The sequence below is a fragment of the Callionymus lyra genome, chromosome 5 (genome assembly GCF_982586985.1).
Source record: "Callionymus lyra chromosome 5, fCalLyr1.hap1.1, whole genome shotgun sequence".
Taxonomy (NCBI): domain Eukaryota; kingdom Metazoa; phylum Chordata; class Actinopteri; order Syngnathiformes; family Callionymidae; genus Callionymus; species Callionymus lyra.
This window is the reverse complement of record NC_141822.1, coordinates 32199775-32214474: the sequence shown is the minus strand read 5'-3', so window position 1 is coordinate 32214474 and position 14700 is coordinate 32199775. Positions and strand designations below refer to the sequence as shown.

Genomic DNA, 14700 nt, shown 5'->3' with positions numbered 1-14700 from the left:
ACAAGTTATAGATGGTATTTTAAAATTAACAAACACACACAATGACATTACGTTCAACAAAAAGTTAGACGTGTGGTGAAAGTTTCACACTGTGTCACCACTGGGATGCAACTGCAGGAGCTACAGGTGTTGCTATGTCACCACGTCAACCTTACCCTTCTTCCTTCTAGCAGCATGCAACACTTGCCACATGACAAGAATCAGTTAATCATCATGCAGGATCATGCTTGTCTACCTGCTAGCACCAGGACTATCGACGGTCTACATATGAAAAAAGCCACCCTCCCGTTGATGTTGTGGAATCATCATTGTTCATTATCAGATCAAGAAAGTGTTTCAATATGTGGATTAGTTATCGAATGATTCACTTAGATGGCACCAAATCAATTCTTGAAAATACTACATTTCCAGATGAACAATTTGGGACTTGTTCTCATTTACCAAAAGTACTATCTAAATGTTAAGATAAAATGAATTGTAGAGGCCTGTATTTCCTGAGAGACACAATTACATTTGAAAGTCTATAAAGGAGGAAATGTCCACTTCACCACAATCTCTCAGCCACTTTGTTACAAGTAACTTTGAAATTGTTAAATCTACCTTGATACCTTTTTTATTTTTTCATAATTAAGTGTTTTTAAAACTGTGGACTTAGCACTTTACAAATAGATTTTCTCAGAGTAAAGTCGACTTGTAGGGGATTTTTCTTTCATAAAACTTTGTAGGATATTATATAATGATTGATGATCACCATTGGTATTGATATCATTGATGTTGTTTTTTTGTCTTCTTCCTACCAACATACAGTATCATGTTATCATGTTTTGGGATGTTTTCATAGATACATACTATTGCTTGTAGATGTCAACCTTGTTTCGTGATTTGTCTGTGTGTGTGTGTGTGTGTGTGTGCAAAGTTTCGTGTATTTGAAAATATGTTTTTGAAAATATACTTGCTAACTGCTAAATATGAAGCTTATATTTCAATAGCAGGTTTGTTTATCTTTTTTGTTACTGTTTGGATGTGTCAATCATGGGTGACGGAATCTAGGGTTGGTCTTGAGAACATTTCCCAAATTGTTGCACTCTTCTTTTAGAGAAAACACATTGGACAGGTCATGCAGGACGGTTGATCAGACATTACACCAGATTAGTGTTGGTTACAGTACAGAGACATGCCATTCGTGGAGACCAGAAGAAGAGTTGACGGACACGTTAAAGTAAAACATCTGATCACCTCAATGAGATTCCTGACGTGGGAATTGAGTGTGATCTGCACCACAAACCAAAGCAAAACACACAAAACATAAAAACAATTCACGGATGAGACAACGACAAGATGTTACTGTCCATCGTTGTGTCACACAAATTATTGATCCCCAAATGAAGCAACAAGAGTTATCAACGAGTGTTACAGGGGGAGGTGCGTGCAGTGGTCATGCCGCGACTGAGCTGCCGTGACACGGTCATGCTTACCAGCTTGAGAGAAAGCTTCATGTTGGGGAGGGGGGCGAGAGAAAAATGGCGCAGAGCGGGAAAGAAAAACAGAGACAAGTCAACATCAGGAGAAATATTTAAAAAGCCATTTTTCTTCACATTTCTGGCCAAACTTCACCACAAAGACAAAAAGAAGCTGTGGAGGTCATTTTCTCTCGTGGTGAAGTCTAACATCTCTAGTGATGGAATGATGAGAACTACAGCGGAAGCAGACGGATGGAATTAAAAAGAGGAAAAACTCATCACAGTTACTCATCCCTCTACTGAGACAATGAAACACACAGGACAGAAGGGGGCGCTACAGACCAGATGGCTGTAGACAAGACAAACAAGACTTGAAATATCAATTACAGCGAATATTAGAGTCAACTATGAGAAGGTCAGTAGCATGAGTGTCTCACAGCAAGTCCTCCACCTTGAACTCAACTTTACACTCAACAACACTAAATCATGACATGTGAGATGTTGCCTTGGGATAATAAAGCAAACAACGTGTCATAGAAAAGGGCCTGAGAGATTCATTAGTAAATGTCCAGGGAATCACTGAAGAACGTTGACAAAATACTCATTCAGATCCCAAGTCACTGTCATTTAAGTATGACAATTAAATAGACAAGTGTGAGATCTCCACAAAGATTATTAAGAATCATAGCAACAAACATGTGATTTCCACAATATTTATGTGTTACAAACATTAGTTTCAGTACACATATAATAAAAAACATAACGCTCAAAAAAGTCTTATTCATGTTTTTTTATTTTAACAATGTGTCTGCTTTTAATGAGGAAAAATTGCTAATTAAACCTATTCAGAATGCAACCTAATATATATCAACTGTTATTGATAATAATCTTGATATCAATCTATATATAAAAATAAAAAAAACGCTAATAGGCAGAGTTTTGCAATATAAGGTTGAAATTTAATGTTCAATCTTTCAGGGGTCATCACAAAAAGTCAGCCTCCTCAAATATCTAAATCATGGACTAGTCTGTATCTAACTACTGTATCCTCTTCATGTCCAAAGTCATCGGTGAACCTAAATGGTTTCTCCTTTTCTATGTCGAACATTCGTTGTCCAACATTTCCTCTTTAAGTAACCAAACAATTTGCCCCCCATAACTTTGTCACCATGAACTAGTATTTGATATTTTCCTTTATTGACACTTCCATTTACAACTTCATATCTTTTAACCTTTAAGTATTATTTCTAACTCTTTAAACATATATTAAGGCAGTAAGCACATCTGTCCAGTAAAGCTTAAATTTCACTCTTGATCCACCCTGTCTGCATTCTCTTCTTCGCCTTTGGATCTGCTTTAGTTATCAATTGAAATATTTTGATCTAATAAATCACAATATGTTCATTTTATTCAGTATTTTAAGTAGGTAATTTAATAACCATTATTGTACAAAAAGATAGTATTGTTAAATTAGTAATTATTTAAAATACATTACATTAACGTGTTAATGTATTAAAATGTATATAAATTGTATACACTATTTCATGAACAATACTATATGTTGTATTTTATTAAAATTGTATAAGATAAAAATGTATTACTGAACAATACAGCTAAAAACTATTGAGGCGACTTTCAAACAGTCGCACAGACACAGATATACAGGTACAAAACGTGCACATGTAAGGCACTGGGGGGGTCAACTCTATAGCTGCGCCTCCAAAGTGTAACCAGCACCTCGTCTTCATCACCTTGAGGATGGCGAGCTGAGGAGACGTCAAAGTATCATCAGCCAACGTCCTCCGGTGCTTGTGACACTTTGAGAATTGAACCCAGATATTTTCTTAGATGGGGGGCTGAAACAGGCGCAGGACGCTGACAGCCAGCAGGACGGAGCATGTGATGTAGGATGAAGTCGCTGGTACCATGTGACCAGCGCAGACGCAGACACTGGCCTCTTTTGTCTGCAATTTTCAACTCCTTAATTGTTTCAGCTTTCAAATGCACGAGGCGACTGCCTGTGTGTGAACATCGATCGTATTTCCCCGTCACAGAAGCACAGACAAACACCTTCTGGCCCTTATACGCACCCGTCTCACACACTTACAACATACTGTCTGGCTTCGAACGCATACGTGGGGCGACCCAGGGTCCTCTTCATGAGCTCTTTGTTACATAGGAGTGAACGGGGGCGGGCGGGCTGCTGCTGAGGTGGTCGTCAGAGAGAGTACAGCTTTCATTGTCAGAAGATGCCAACTTATCTATGTAGCCCGCGTCTCACTGGCTCAGACTTATAGTCCAGAAGAAAATTTGTTTAAACATCACAGTGAGAGCAACACTGTATTTGGGTTTCCAGAGGCAGCTCGTCAGTGAGGAAGTATTCCAACATCCCACCAGCAGCTGCAGAGCTCCATCTGTGCCAGTGAGGCGGGGGCCGGCACGTCCAAAACATGAGCAAATATTCCAGTGGATCAGCCTGCTATCTAGTGCCGCGGTGACTCATGAAAGTCAGACAAGTGAACACAGAAAATACAATCAGGCTGCTACACTTAAATATGGACATCTTACATGAACTGAAATAAAATGAGGGCTCTGTGACGTATAAAATATGACCTTATATAACTTTCAACTTAGCCCCGCTATTGCTCTGAAGTAAGCATACTGTCAAATAGGGAATATGTTTAAATGATGAAATGTTTTTTCATAATAATTTAATACATTTGATGTGCATACAGTGCATGCATCCACCATCTTAACATAAAAACATAATTGTATTGATAAAATAAATGAAGAGAAACTATTTTAAATTTTTCATCTTTCTTATTTTGTGAATCTTTTATGTTTTAGTATTATACATATTGTAAAAAATATATTGTTGTTTATTCAAATTTCAACTTTCTTGTTTTATAGTTCAAATTCAATGAATGCCAGAGAAACATAAATTATATATAAATGATAAGATCATTTTTTGGGGTGGGCAGAGCCCACTCTGGGAAAGCTTGACGAGCAGACCTGTAGCTTGTCAAACTTTCAACTCTGACCTTTGCACTAATGCACCCCCTTTTTAATCTGTCCCCAGCCCAACTTTTTTTTTATCTTTCAGTTCGTTAGCTGTTAGAGCACTTCCGCTTTCAGAAAAACTCTGTTAAACTCACTACCTCCTTTTCAGCGTCCACCTTCAATCATTTCCTCTTTGTAACGCTAGCAACACATTGTTTTCATTCAGATGAGATGTAAAGCATCTTCCTTGAAATAACCAACCTTTTGCAAAAATGATATAATTGTGGTAGAACAGGAAGGAACACGTGAGTTGCTGCTGCCCTTTCCGGAGGTCAGGGAGAAACGGAGGTCAGGGTATGTGGCAGGAAAACATGTTATGACCCACTTTGCTGTCATTTTCCTGTCACACTTGAAAAATAAGTGTAAAATATATGTTGTCCAAATTGTTAAGTAAATAAAATATAAACACAACTCTCTATATGTATCATGTTGACGTACACGTCACTCCGACTCCATGTTATTATCAGGGGGAGGGAAACAACACAATCAGCACTAGCAAAAATAACCAGCAGTTTGCAGTGATCTGGAGGGGAATGGTGGTAAGGAGGAGATGCTGTGAGTACAGACGAGGAATGAAGAGATGCTGGTGATTGAGTCAGGTGACATGATGTTATTGTGCACTTAAGAAGCTGGCTGAGAAAGCAGTGAGATTTGGGACTGTGTAAGTGAGACAACACACTCTGTTAATGTTTTTCATGGGCCACACATAGCAATTTTAGTTTTAAGTTTTGTCTGTAAATGTTTTGTGTAAAAGAGCGTTGGGAAGACCTGTACCGACTAATGTGTTCCTGAATGTGTTGCTTTATGAAGCTTGTAAATTCATGAAGCTAATGTGTTTGTAGGCTAATGTGTTCATACATGAATACTTGTGTGTGCATGAAGCTGACGTATCATGAAAGTATTGTTTATATAAAGCACATTTTCTAAGCTAATGTGTCCATAAAGGTAGCTGATGTCTGTAGTGGAGGTCTTCACATGGCTGTTAGATGTGTGTTACAGCAGCAACATAGGGTCAGTTGGCAAAACTGTTTAATAACACATTCAGTGTATTTTAAAATATTAAGAATAATGTCACTAAGAAGCGGCCTCTAAATCAACAGTGTGTTGCTCACACACACAGTGTGCCAGGTATAGAGCTCAGCCGTATACACACACACACACACACATATTTGTGCAAAAGCTGGCGGGACACACACTTACCCCTCGCCTCAGGCTCCGGAGGCAGTGCATTTTTGGTTTGGAGGCCATGAAGTCGTTGAGGCGGTGGGAGAGGGGCTCCTTGTGCTGCTTGGGAGACTGGGGGTCGTTGGGAACAGCAGAGGGTGAGGGCGGGGATGATGCTGGGGGGGCAGGTGGGGGCTGGCGTGGGGATGTTAAAAGGGACATAAGCTACCAGTAAGAAAAAGAGCGGTGGAAAGAGAAGAGGAAGAGAAAAACATGGAAGAAGTAGAAGAGGGGGCGAGTTTTCAACAAAAAGTTAAAGGAGGTAGAGGAGGAAGAGGTAGAGGGAACACAAAACCAAATAAATAAGCCTCCTCGACAAATATTAAAAATTAAAACACACAACAGAAAACCCAACAGAAAGAGTCAAACGAGTGTCACTAGTTATGTTGAGAAAATAAAACAAGAGAAAAACAAAAAAGTGAGCAGGAAGCGTCAACATGTGTCAAAGCAGTGCGGCTGTAATAAAGCAGAGTTCCAGTCAGAGCGCATGCAGGACTTTTAAAAAAAACATTTTCGTGCCAACTAGGCCGAGAAACACGCCACCTCCCCGAGGAAATGAGCTGCTCAAATCAGGTCATCATCACAGAAATGTAATTTCTCATCTCCGCCCTAAACATTGGACTAAATGATGAACCAAGTGTGCCTTAGAAGCCTTTTTGACAATAATATAATACCAACAGGTCAACACTTTGTGCACATTTGTGACAAATATTCATGATGCCATGTGGAACAAATTTGCAATTCAAACCAACATGAAGACAATATCATTAAGCCTCATCAAAATCAAAGCTTTGAATTATGCTTTGGAATTACATAAGATATATTATCTAATAAATGCTATGTTAGCTGAAGTATTAGCTTTGTTGAGCTTAAGTATCAGTACTTCAGTATCAGAGCAATTGAATGTGCTAAACCCTCTCTGGTTAACCATTAACATAGTAGGGTAAAACATGTGCTTAGTTAAAATTAGCATTAGCTAAGATATTACTGGTAACTGCCAAAGTATTGTTGTTGAGCTGATATTTTAGTTTTGGATTAACTAAAAGGGTTCAAGTAGGATAACTTCCCCCTGCAGGTAACCTTTTAGCTGAATTCCAAATATAAGTAGTAGGACAGCTACATTTCTGTTAAGCATTGCTTTAGTTTCAATACGTTTCTCATGCAAGTGTTAATCACAAGTATAAGATGCTAACCATCTCAACATTGCTGATGTCAGTAATATATGTCCACCCTCTCTATGTTTCACCATCATGCTTTACTTGTGAGTGAAAGACTTGAGCCATCAGTTCTAGTCTGCTTCGAGCATTGCACAAACCTAGTTGGGCGCACACACCCAGTGACTCACACATGCTCACATCTATCTCTGCGACTCTGCCAGCCGCCCCAGGAATCAGAGGCCAGTTTTGGCCGAGCGGGAAAGAACCCAAAGATCAGTGGAAACAGGCCTGAGAGGAAGTTAATATCTGCCGGGTCCGGGCAGAGACTCATTAGGGAGTGTGTTACAATGGAAAAAGCTCTTAATCGGTGGATGTTGCCAGTGAGGAGGAAACAAGTGGCAAATAATAACAACACAAAACTGCCAACAGTGAACTTGCAACACATTGCTAAACAGAAATAATCTAGTGAAGTGATGTCAACGAACGAGTTGAGTGTGGACAGACAGTGTGTGTGTTACCTTGTTCTTGTTCTTGATGAACGGCCAGAGTTTGCCTTTGCTCTTGCCAGTGGGTCGCTCCTTCACCTCTTTAGAGCTGGTCAAGCTGGTGTCGGACGGACTTCGCTTCATGGCCTGACCGTAGTCCTCAAACTCCACGTCGCCTGGTGGCTCGAAGCCGGACTTGTACGACTCCACAACTTGTTTGGAGTCCTAGTAGTGAGACATTGAGGGTGACAGTCAATAAATGGAGTCCATTTGTTGGTTTAAGCACATTTCTCATTCATTTACAATCAAACTACCTGTGTTTAATTTTTGTTATCGTATTTTCACTAATCTCTTTTTATATCATGCTCAATTACAAATTTAAAGAAATATTAATTTGTTCTGAATTTGTTAATCAATGTTTTCAACGGGAAATATCTTTCTCCTATATGTTATACAGAAATAAATAATTTTCTGCCTAATAATCATACTTTGTAAAGATGGTTAGAGCCAACTCAAGGCTAGATCCGCCTCTCCTTAAACAACGGTGTTAACATTTTCTACCACTTATTCTCCTTTGGTGCCACAGGGCTTTTTATGAGTTGGATTTTCTATTGGTATTTTTTCAGTTACCAATATTTGTACAGGGTCTGATGATTTGTAGACATTAGAACAACAGCGACGTATTGTCAACAACACCGACGCTACACTGTAAATCCAGGATTTATAATTGGGTTTACAAGCCACTCAGCGAGAGGAAAAGACCTGATTCTGTCAGGCAGGAGTTATGAGAAAAACACTGAGGTCAGGACACAGTCGAGCTTCGCAGGCGCAGGAAGAGCTGCCGTCTATCTGAGGTGATAAGAGACGAGGGTCCGGCTGTCGCTGAGAGCAGAGGGTCGTTGCTGTAGGTAAATAAAACAGCAAGAGAGAATGGGAGGGGGTCATGTGACTTGCTGCTGCCTCATTTTGTTTACTGGAGCAAGAACAGTGGTCCCCCTGAAGCAACTTCACACTCATAACAAGAAATCCCGGTGGAGTCTTGTGTTTGTCACAAAGACAGACGACTATCATGTGACGTCGCAGTATATCTCCTCTTTATCTACAGCAAAACATAAATTATCAGAAGAGAAGCAGTACAGAGAGCAGGAGTGTCGGCAGCACAACGTGAACAGCTTCCTATTTTTAGACGAGAGCGAGATTAAATTTAATGGGCCGGAGCTTCCTCTGCAGTCACAGCCAGCACTGCTGTGCTTCGAAAAAATTGCTCTGATATAGCAGTCAAATATGTACTCTTAATAATGTTTATTGTTGTATTGATCTTAACAAACATATCCTATATCGTTTCTTCTTTATTTCTTCGTTTTAACGTCAATCACATTTAATATTGCAATATATATATTTTGGTTATCAACTTTATAATTCATGAAAAATGTCTATATATTAAGTTTTTTTTACCCCAAAAATTTTTTTTAACCATCTCTCAATACATACTACTGTGATTATTTTTCATGATAATATTAAACAATTAAATGTAGTTAGTATAAAAGTAGATATATAATATAGAAAAAATGTTACACATTTCATTTTTTCAATTTCAAATAATTTATGAATGATGAGCTTTAAAATACATCTTAAATATTTTAGTTTTGGTTATTGTTACTGTACTCTATTCCACATAAATAGGGTGAGACAATTTAGTTGCCAATTACCCTTAGTATGTTTTAGGGAATTTGGCAGAAAATCACATTAGAGGACACCAGAGTGCCCAGTGAAAACCATATTCCAAACGCCACAAATATCCTACCACTGGCTGTGATACGTCACTGTAAGTGTTAGCACTTGCAGCTCATTGATTTCACAGTGTGTTGAGCTCAACTCGGTCCTCCTACATCATTACATGGATCCCAGGTGGGCTGTTTAATTCCTAAAAAGCCCTTGTAGAGGTGCCAAACCACCAGCATACTTGCTGCTCTGACGGAGCGCCAGAGTGTGTGGGTTTGAATGTTTCCCACACATGTGGAAGTCTTTTTTCTGGTACTCACAGTCTTGGGCTCGATGGACTCGGCCGCGTTCGTCATTCCGTCTAAACACTTTCCCACAATGGGAAGCACTTGCCGGTCCACGTTTGCAAAGGTCTTCATGCACACTCCTATCCTCTCGATCCGCTTCTCCTCCATGTCTTGAAGTTTCTGCGCCAGATTAAAACAGACCAGGAAGTTAACATCAAATCACAATCTGTTACAATTCACTAACAAGTAACTTGTTACACAGTTAAGTAATTAAGCAACACAAGGCAGGAAGTCTTGAACCAACATTTTTTAATATATATTTTTTTTTTTACATGAAATTGTATATAAAACAAATATATATGGATATGAATGCAAATGTGCAGTGGCATAGTGTTTGTGAGTAGGGCCACAATGAACAAGGGAACTTGTTTTAGGAGAAATCAGATAATTAGGTTTTTTGTATTAAATTATTAACAGAAAGTAATATGATTATGTGTGTTCATAGATGGGTACTGAAAAATGTATATTTTACAGAACACGTATTATTCATTGTGATTAAAATGTGCACATTATTTGTGTTGTTTTTTTCATTTGTATTTTTAATATAATTCATATCAACAGTTGAATAAGTATAAAAAGGGAACAGTAGTGGTGGGGGAAAACTGAGCGATTTTAGAATCTCAATTCTATCATCTTTGTAAACCTTAAAACTTTATTTTATTGACAGGCCACGAGAGGTAAAGGAGCAACACTTCTACAGGTAAACCAGTGAGTACAACAAGACTTTACCTGAAAGACATTGGGGATGACGGTGTAGTAATGTTCATTCTGCTCTTGATTGAACTTCTGAAGGTAAGATGAGTAATCATTTTTGCTGTCCGTGGCCATCTGATGCCTCATCTGTGCTTGCTGTCGGGCCTGTCAGAAAATTCAAAAGCACACACTCATGAGAGACCTGTGATGCAGAATTCCAAAACAAGAGCAGAAAAAGAAATGTCTCAGTGCAGCAGACTCATGCAGATTGACAGGAAGATCCTGGACGTAGCCACAGGTGAGGAAGGTGACATTTGACTTCAAGTGGATTGAAACTGTGACTATGATGCAGTATTGGAAGAGCCTGTGCAGATCCATGGACAGCAGATGGAGATGAGATAATCTCAGCCAGACGACATGTGGTGCCTGTCTTTTCCATTGCGGCTCATATCTGTTTCCTCTTTTCCATTAAATCAAATGTTTATACTCCAGCACTGCCGTCACCGTATACGTCAACATCAATGATACTAAGAGCAGACAGAGTTCGAGCAAGTTGTGTTAGTGGATTCTTTTTACCTAGAACCCTTTTTACTATATTGACTGAAATTCCCTTCCCACCTCCAATGCAGCCTATTAATTGAATTTGGTGATAATTTTGGTCATTATTTTACTCATGTAATATAAACAGACTGAGGTGGTTCAGTGAGTGTAGTTTCCATCCACACACGCGCCAATTAGAGCTTAAATGACTCACACACACACATATGGAGCAGCAATAATGACATCATCGTTCAGTGCAGGGACGATAACAAGCCTGATCTTCACCTTCAGAGGATCGATTGAAACTCAACACAGAGTAGTATGTGTTGAAATGGAGTGCTGATCTTGTGCTAGTATCAGTATATGTTTACAAAAACACTGTTACCATGACAACAGCAACAAATGCGCAGCCGCCGCAAGACAACCTGCTTCCTGTCTGGAAAAAACCTTCTGAGCTGCAGCCACACATCTGTAAGAATCTGAAGATCAGTTATCAGCTTTCTAGCCTAACATTTATAACACTGATCCATCCACTCACCCTTTTAACTAATGGTCCAGGTTCCTACACTATCAACCTGTCATTACCTTTCTTTCATTTATCCATCCATCCATTGTAATTGAACAGTTCATACACTATTCAACAACCCAAGCTTACATTACTCATCGATACACCCAATAATATAGCCTCAAGTCCTCCAATCCATTTACTCATCCATGCACATCAATATCATTTATTATGTATTTATAGTATAACACTTCTTTTTTTCTTTCTGACATTGTAAAACCCTTCAATCACTTTGATGCATCTTAATTGATTTGATTTTTGCATCACTCCATCAAGCAATCCATTCATCTATCTAGCAATTTTGTACCAGTGTTACTATCCATCCACCTCCATGCCAATACAAAACTCTTCCATCCAACTCAACAGCCAGTCATCCAAGACTCATCTACCTCCTCAACATCTATACAACCATTAAAACCATCCATCCATATATAACTCATCCACACATCCAACTCTAATGTAACATGGCTCAATCTTTAATTCAATTTAGCACTATTAACATCACGTTTACCAAGTACCCAACACTCCAAATGTCCAAATTGGCTGTCATTTGTAGTAAAACAAAAATAAATTAATATGATTGGTCCTTCTTGTTATCTGTGCATCCACACATGCATTCATCCATTTCCTATCTTTCAACATTATTGTGATCATCATCTATCACACCTTTTGATAAGTGTTCTGCAGGATGGGGTGCAAGCTGGCTGGCTCTGTGCGAGAGCAAAATACAGTCAAACAGGACAAAGTGTGTTCACGGTGACCGGGTCGAGGACCACGTCAGTGTTTGTGTGTGTGGAGACACAAGTCGAGACAGCGTGTGTTCCCACAGATATGACAGACTCTGTGTCCGCTGGACCTACCTTCAGAGAACTTCGCTTCAAGGTTTGCCATAAAGATAAATACACAAACACACATTCACACACAAAAAAGGATTGTTAGCCGTTTCCAGCTAAACAACATGTGACCATAGATACACTTCCTGAGCCACATGACACATCATCGCCCAAAACAGAAGCCAGTCATGAACATCTATAATAAAAATGATTTTGCAGAGATTTGGAGGCAGACGCAATGGTTTTGAGAAAGTAGTGCCAAATGTAGTGAGAGAGGGGACTTCCCTGAAGAATTTGGATTCGAGGCATGAGAAGTGATTTCAAACCTCAAATTGAGGGATTTGTTTGCCATGAGAAACAGTTAGAGGTTTTGCACCAAGTTTTAGTGAAAACCCACATAACCTCAACTGTACTTTACAAGAGAAGACACGTGGCAATTTCTTGCCGTTTTACATTTCAAAATATATTCTGGTCAAACGTTTCATGGCCCACAGCTGCCACAAGGAGCTGGGATGAAGGTTGTCTAAACACTCCTAAACATTGAAAGGCTTCAGATCAGACCAGGAAAGACTGGCTCAAAGTCTGCTCCTAATGATATAGGTGTCTTGAGCATCTAGTCAGGTTATCTCATGGATCCCTCCCTAGTGAGGTTCTCATCAAGTCCCAGGAGATATATCTCTCATTTGATCTGGGAACACCACATTAACGCCAAGAGATCTGGAGGAGGTTTCAGGGAAGAGCACATATTTGCTACTTTTGTCGGAGTATATTTTTATTTCAAACAATAAAAATGTGAGTGGGTGAAGCTCTGGGTCAAGGTGAAACCTACGCTGAAGAATAAATCAACTTGTTTCCACACCAAGAAGCCATTATTGTTGAAAATGTTGTATATGTTAGGTGCTATTAAGAGTATTTATGACTAATACTCCTCCATGGTTGCTTTAATTCACTTTTACATATATCTCCTCCTAATAGTGGTCATTCTCAAGTGAAGCTGTTTTTGTCCATTTCTCTACTCTACTGTTTATCTATCATTTATCACAGTCGTCATTCACAGTCCAGTTTCAACAGCATCTGTCAGACCAACATCATGTTTACACTATAACTTTACATAAACTGTGAGCAAAAACACAGCTGTGAGGGTGAACTCTTCTGCAAAGACACAACGTTCTACTTGTGAGTCTGCAGCAGCCAGCGGCGGCCAGAGCTCATTGTCATGTTTGGCTGCATGTCCGAAGTAAGAAAGAGCCTTTTCTCCAGCACTGATCTGCATAATAATCGTGTCTGACTATGAGACTGGTCTGAGCAGCTGAGGAAGCGGCGTGAGCATGCGCTGCTGACCCACAAGCCGTGCGGACGTGAGAGCTGTGTGGGTTAAAGGCTAGGAGTTAAACAGCAAACAGGAAATGACATCAGTGACAACCGAGACTCCTGTGGACCTGATGATCACCACATGGTTGGTTTGATAGAAAGGAGGACATGAGCACAGGCACCCAGAGGACATGAGATCAATCTCTTTCTTTACATTTTCTTTTTATGGAAAAGTTTGGTTACTATTTTTAGGTTTTGATTCACTGTTTTCTGGAGAGCAAAGTATTTACTAATTTTTATTATTGTCTACTTTGATTTTTTCTTACTATTGACTCATTCAAAACATTTTATTTGAAGAAATTGTGTTTTTTTTAATGACTCGTACATGAATTATATTGCCTTAATAGAGAAGGATCACAAGAGCTTACATACACAAAAAACTCCACAAATCATGTGATTCTGACACACACAATCACCATGAGGAATCAGAGTATAGATTATATAAGACCAGAAGACATTAAGAAGCTCATACATTTTAATAAAATAACAAGTGACAAGAAGAAGGGAGAGAGGCCATGCAATCAGCTAGAAGGATTTGTGTGTGTAAGCTTGTGTATGTGTGCACTAGACATGAAGGACAAGCATGGTGATCGGTGACACATGACCGAGATGACACGTACCTTCTCCACGTCAGCCTTCGTCACATTAATGTCAGAATCCATCCTCTCGAAGTGCTGCTGCGCTCTGTCTGCCTCTTTGCAGTCCCGCTCAAATTTCCTCTTACACTGAAGCAGACACACAACAGTATAAAAGGGTTAGAAACCAGATGTTTTCTTGAGAGAGCAGGTAATTTTGTGACAGAATTATTCACTGTATAGTCAATATTTTATTTTGCTTGCCGATGTCACAGTAAGCTTTAGCTACGCCAATCCTCACCTGTAGAGGGAGCACTAACGTTCAAACAACACATACATTGAAAGTGTGATGCCCTTTACATAAACACTCAAGACGTCAACACATGGGCCGAGCACGTCACGTCAACTGCTTGCCCGGTACAGTGTGCGACACAGGTCACTTGATGTCACGATCGCAGCCATGTAGCCCGCAGATGAAACAAATGCCCATAGTGCCCATTTGTGTGGAGAAAAACAAGCATTCATCCAACCCACTGTCGACCCCCGGGAGCGAACAATCAGTGTTTGTGGGGTCAGTGTGCACTCTGGACTCTACGACACACACACAATGGCATCATTGAACGTACACACACAGGCAGAGGAGGACAAGGCAGTTATGTGGCTCGCTC

General features: G+C 39.6%; 1 protein-coding gene across 17 annotated transcripts in view; it reads right to left on the bottom strand.

Annotated features, from left to right (window-relative positions):
• The window catches only part of fnbp1b (formin binding protein 1b), a 42640-nt gene that overhangs the window by 7362 nt on the left and 20578 nt on the right, over nt 1-14700 (bottom strand). For 2 of the 17 annotated variants that reach the window (XM_087792001.1, XM_087792002.1), the window contains exons 6-13: nt 14078-14182; nt 10185-10313; nt 9429-9575; nt 7420-7611; nt 5721-5909; nt 1476-1490; nt 1237-1272; nt 156-182 (exon numbers count right to left, since the gene is read on the bottom strand). In XM_087792001.1, coding sequence (XP_087648127.1) covers nt 156-182; nt 1237-1272; nt 1476-1490; nt 5721-5909; nt 7420-7611; nt 9429-9575; nt 10185-10313; nt 14078-14182 — 840 coding nt within the window. The remainder of the gene's footprint in view (nt 1-155; nt 183-1236; nt 1273-1475; nt 1491-5720; nt 5910-7419; nt 7612-9428; nt 9576-10184; nt 10314-14077; nt 14183-14700) is intronic. The other 15 variants (XM_087792003.1, XM_087792005.1, XM_087792018.1 and 12 more) reach the window with 13 other exon arrangements.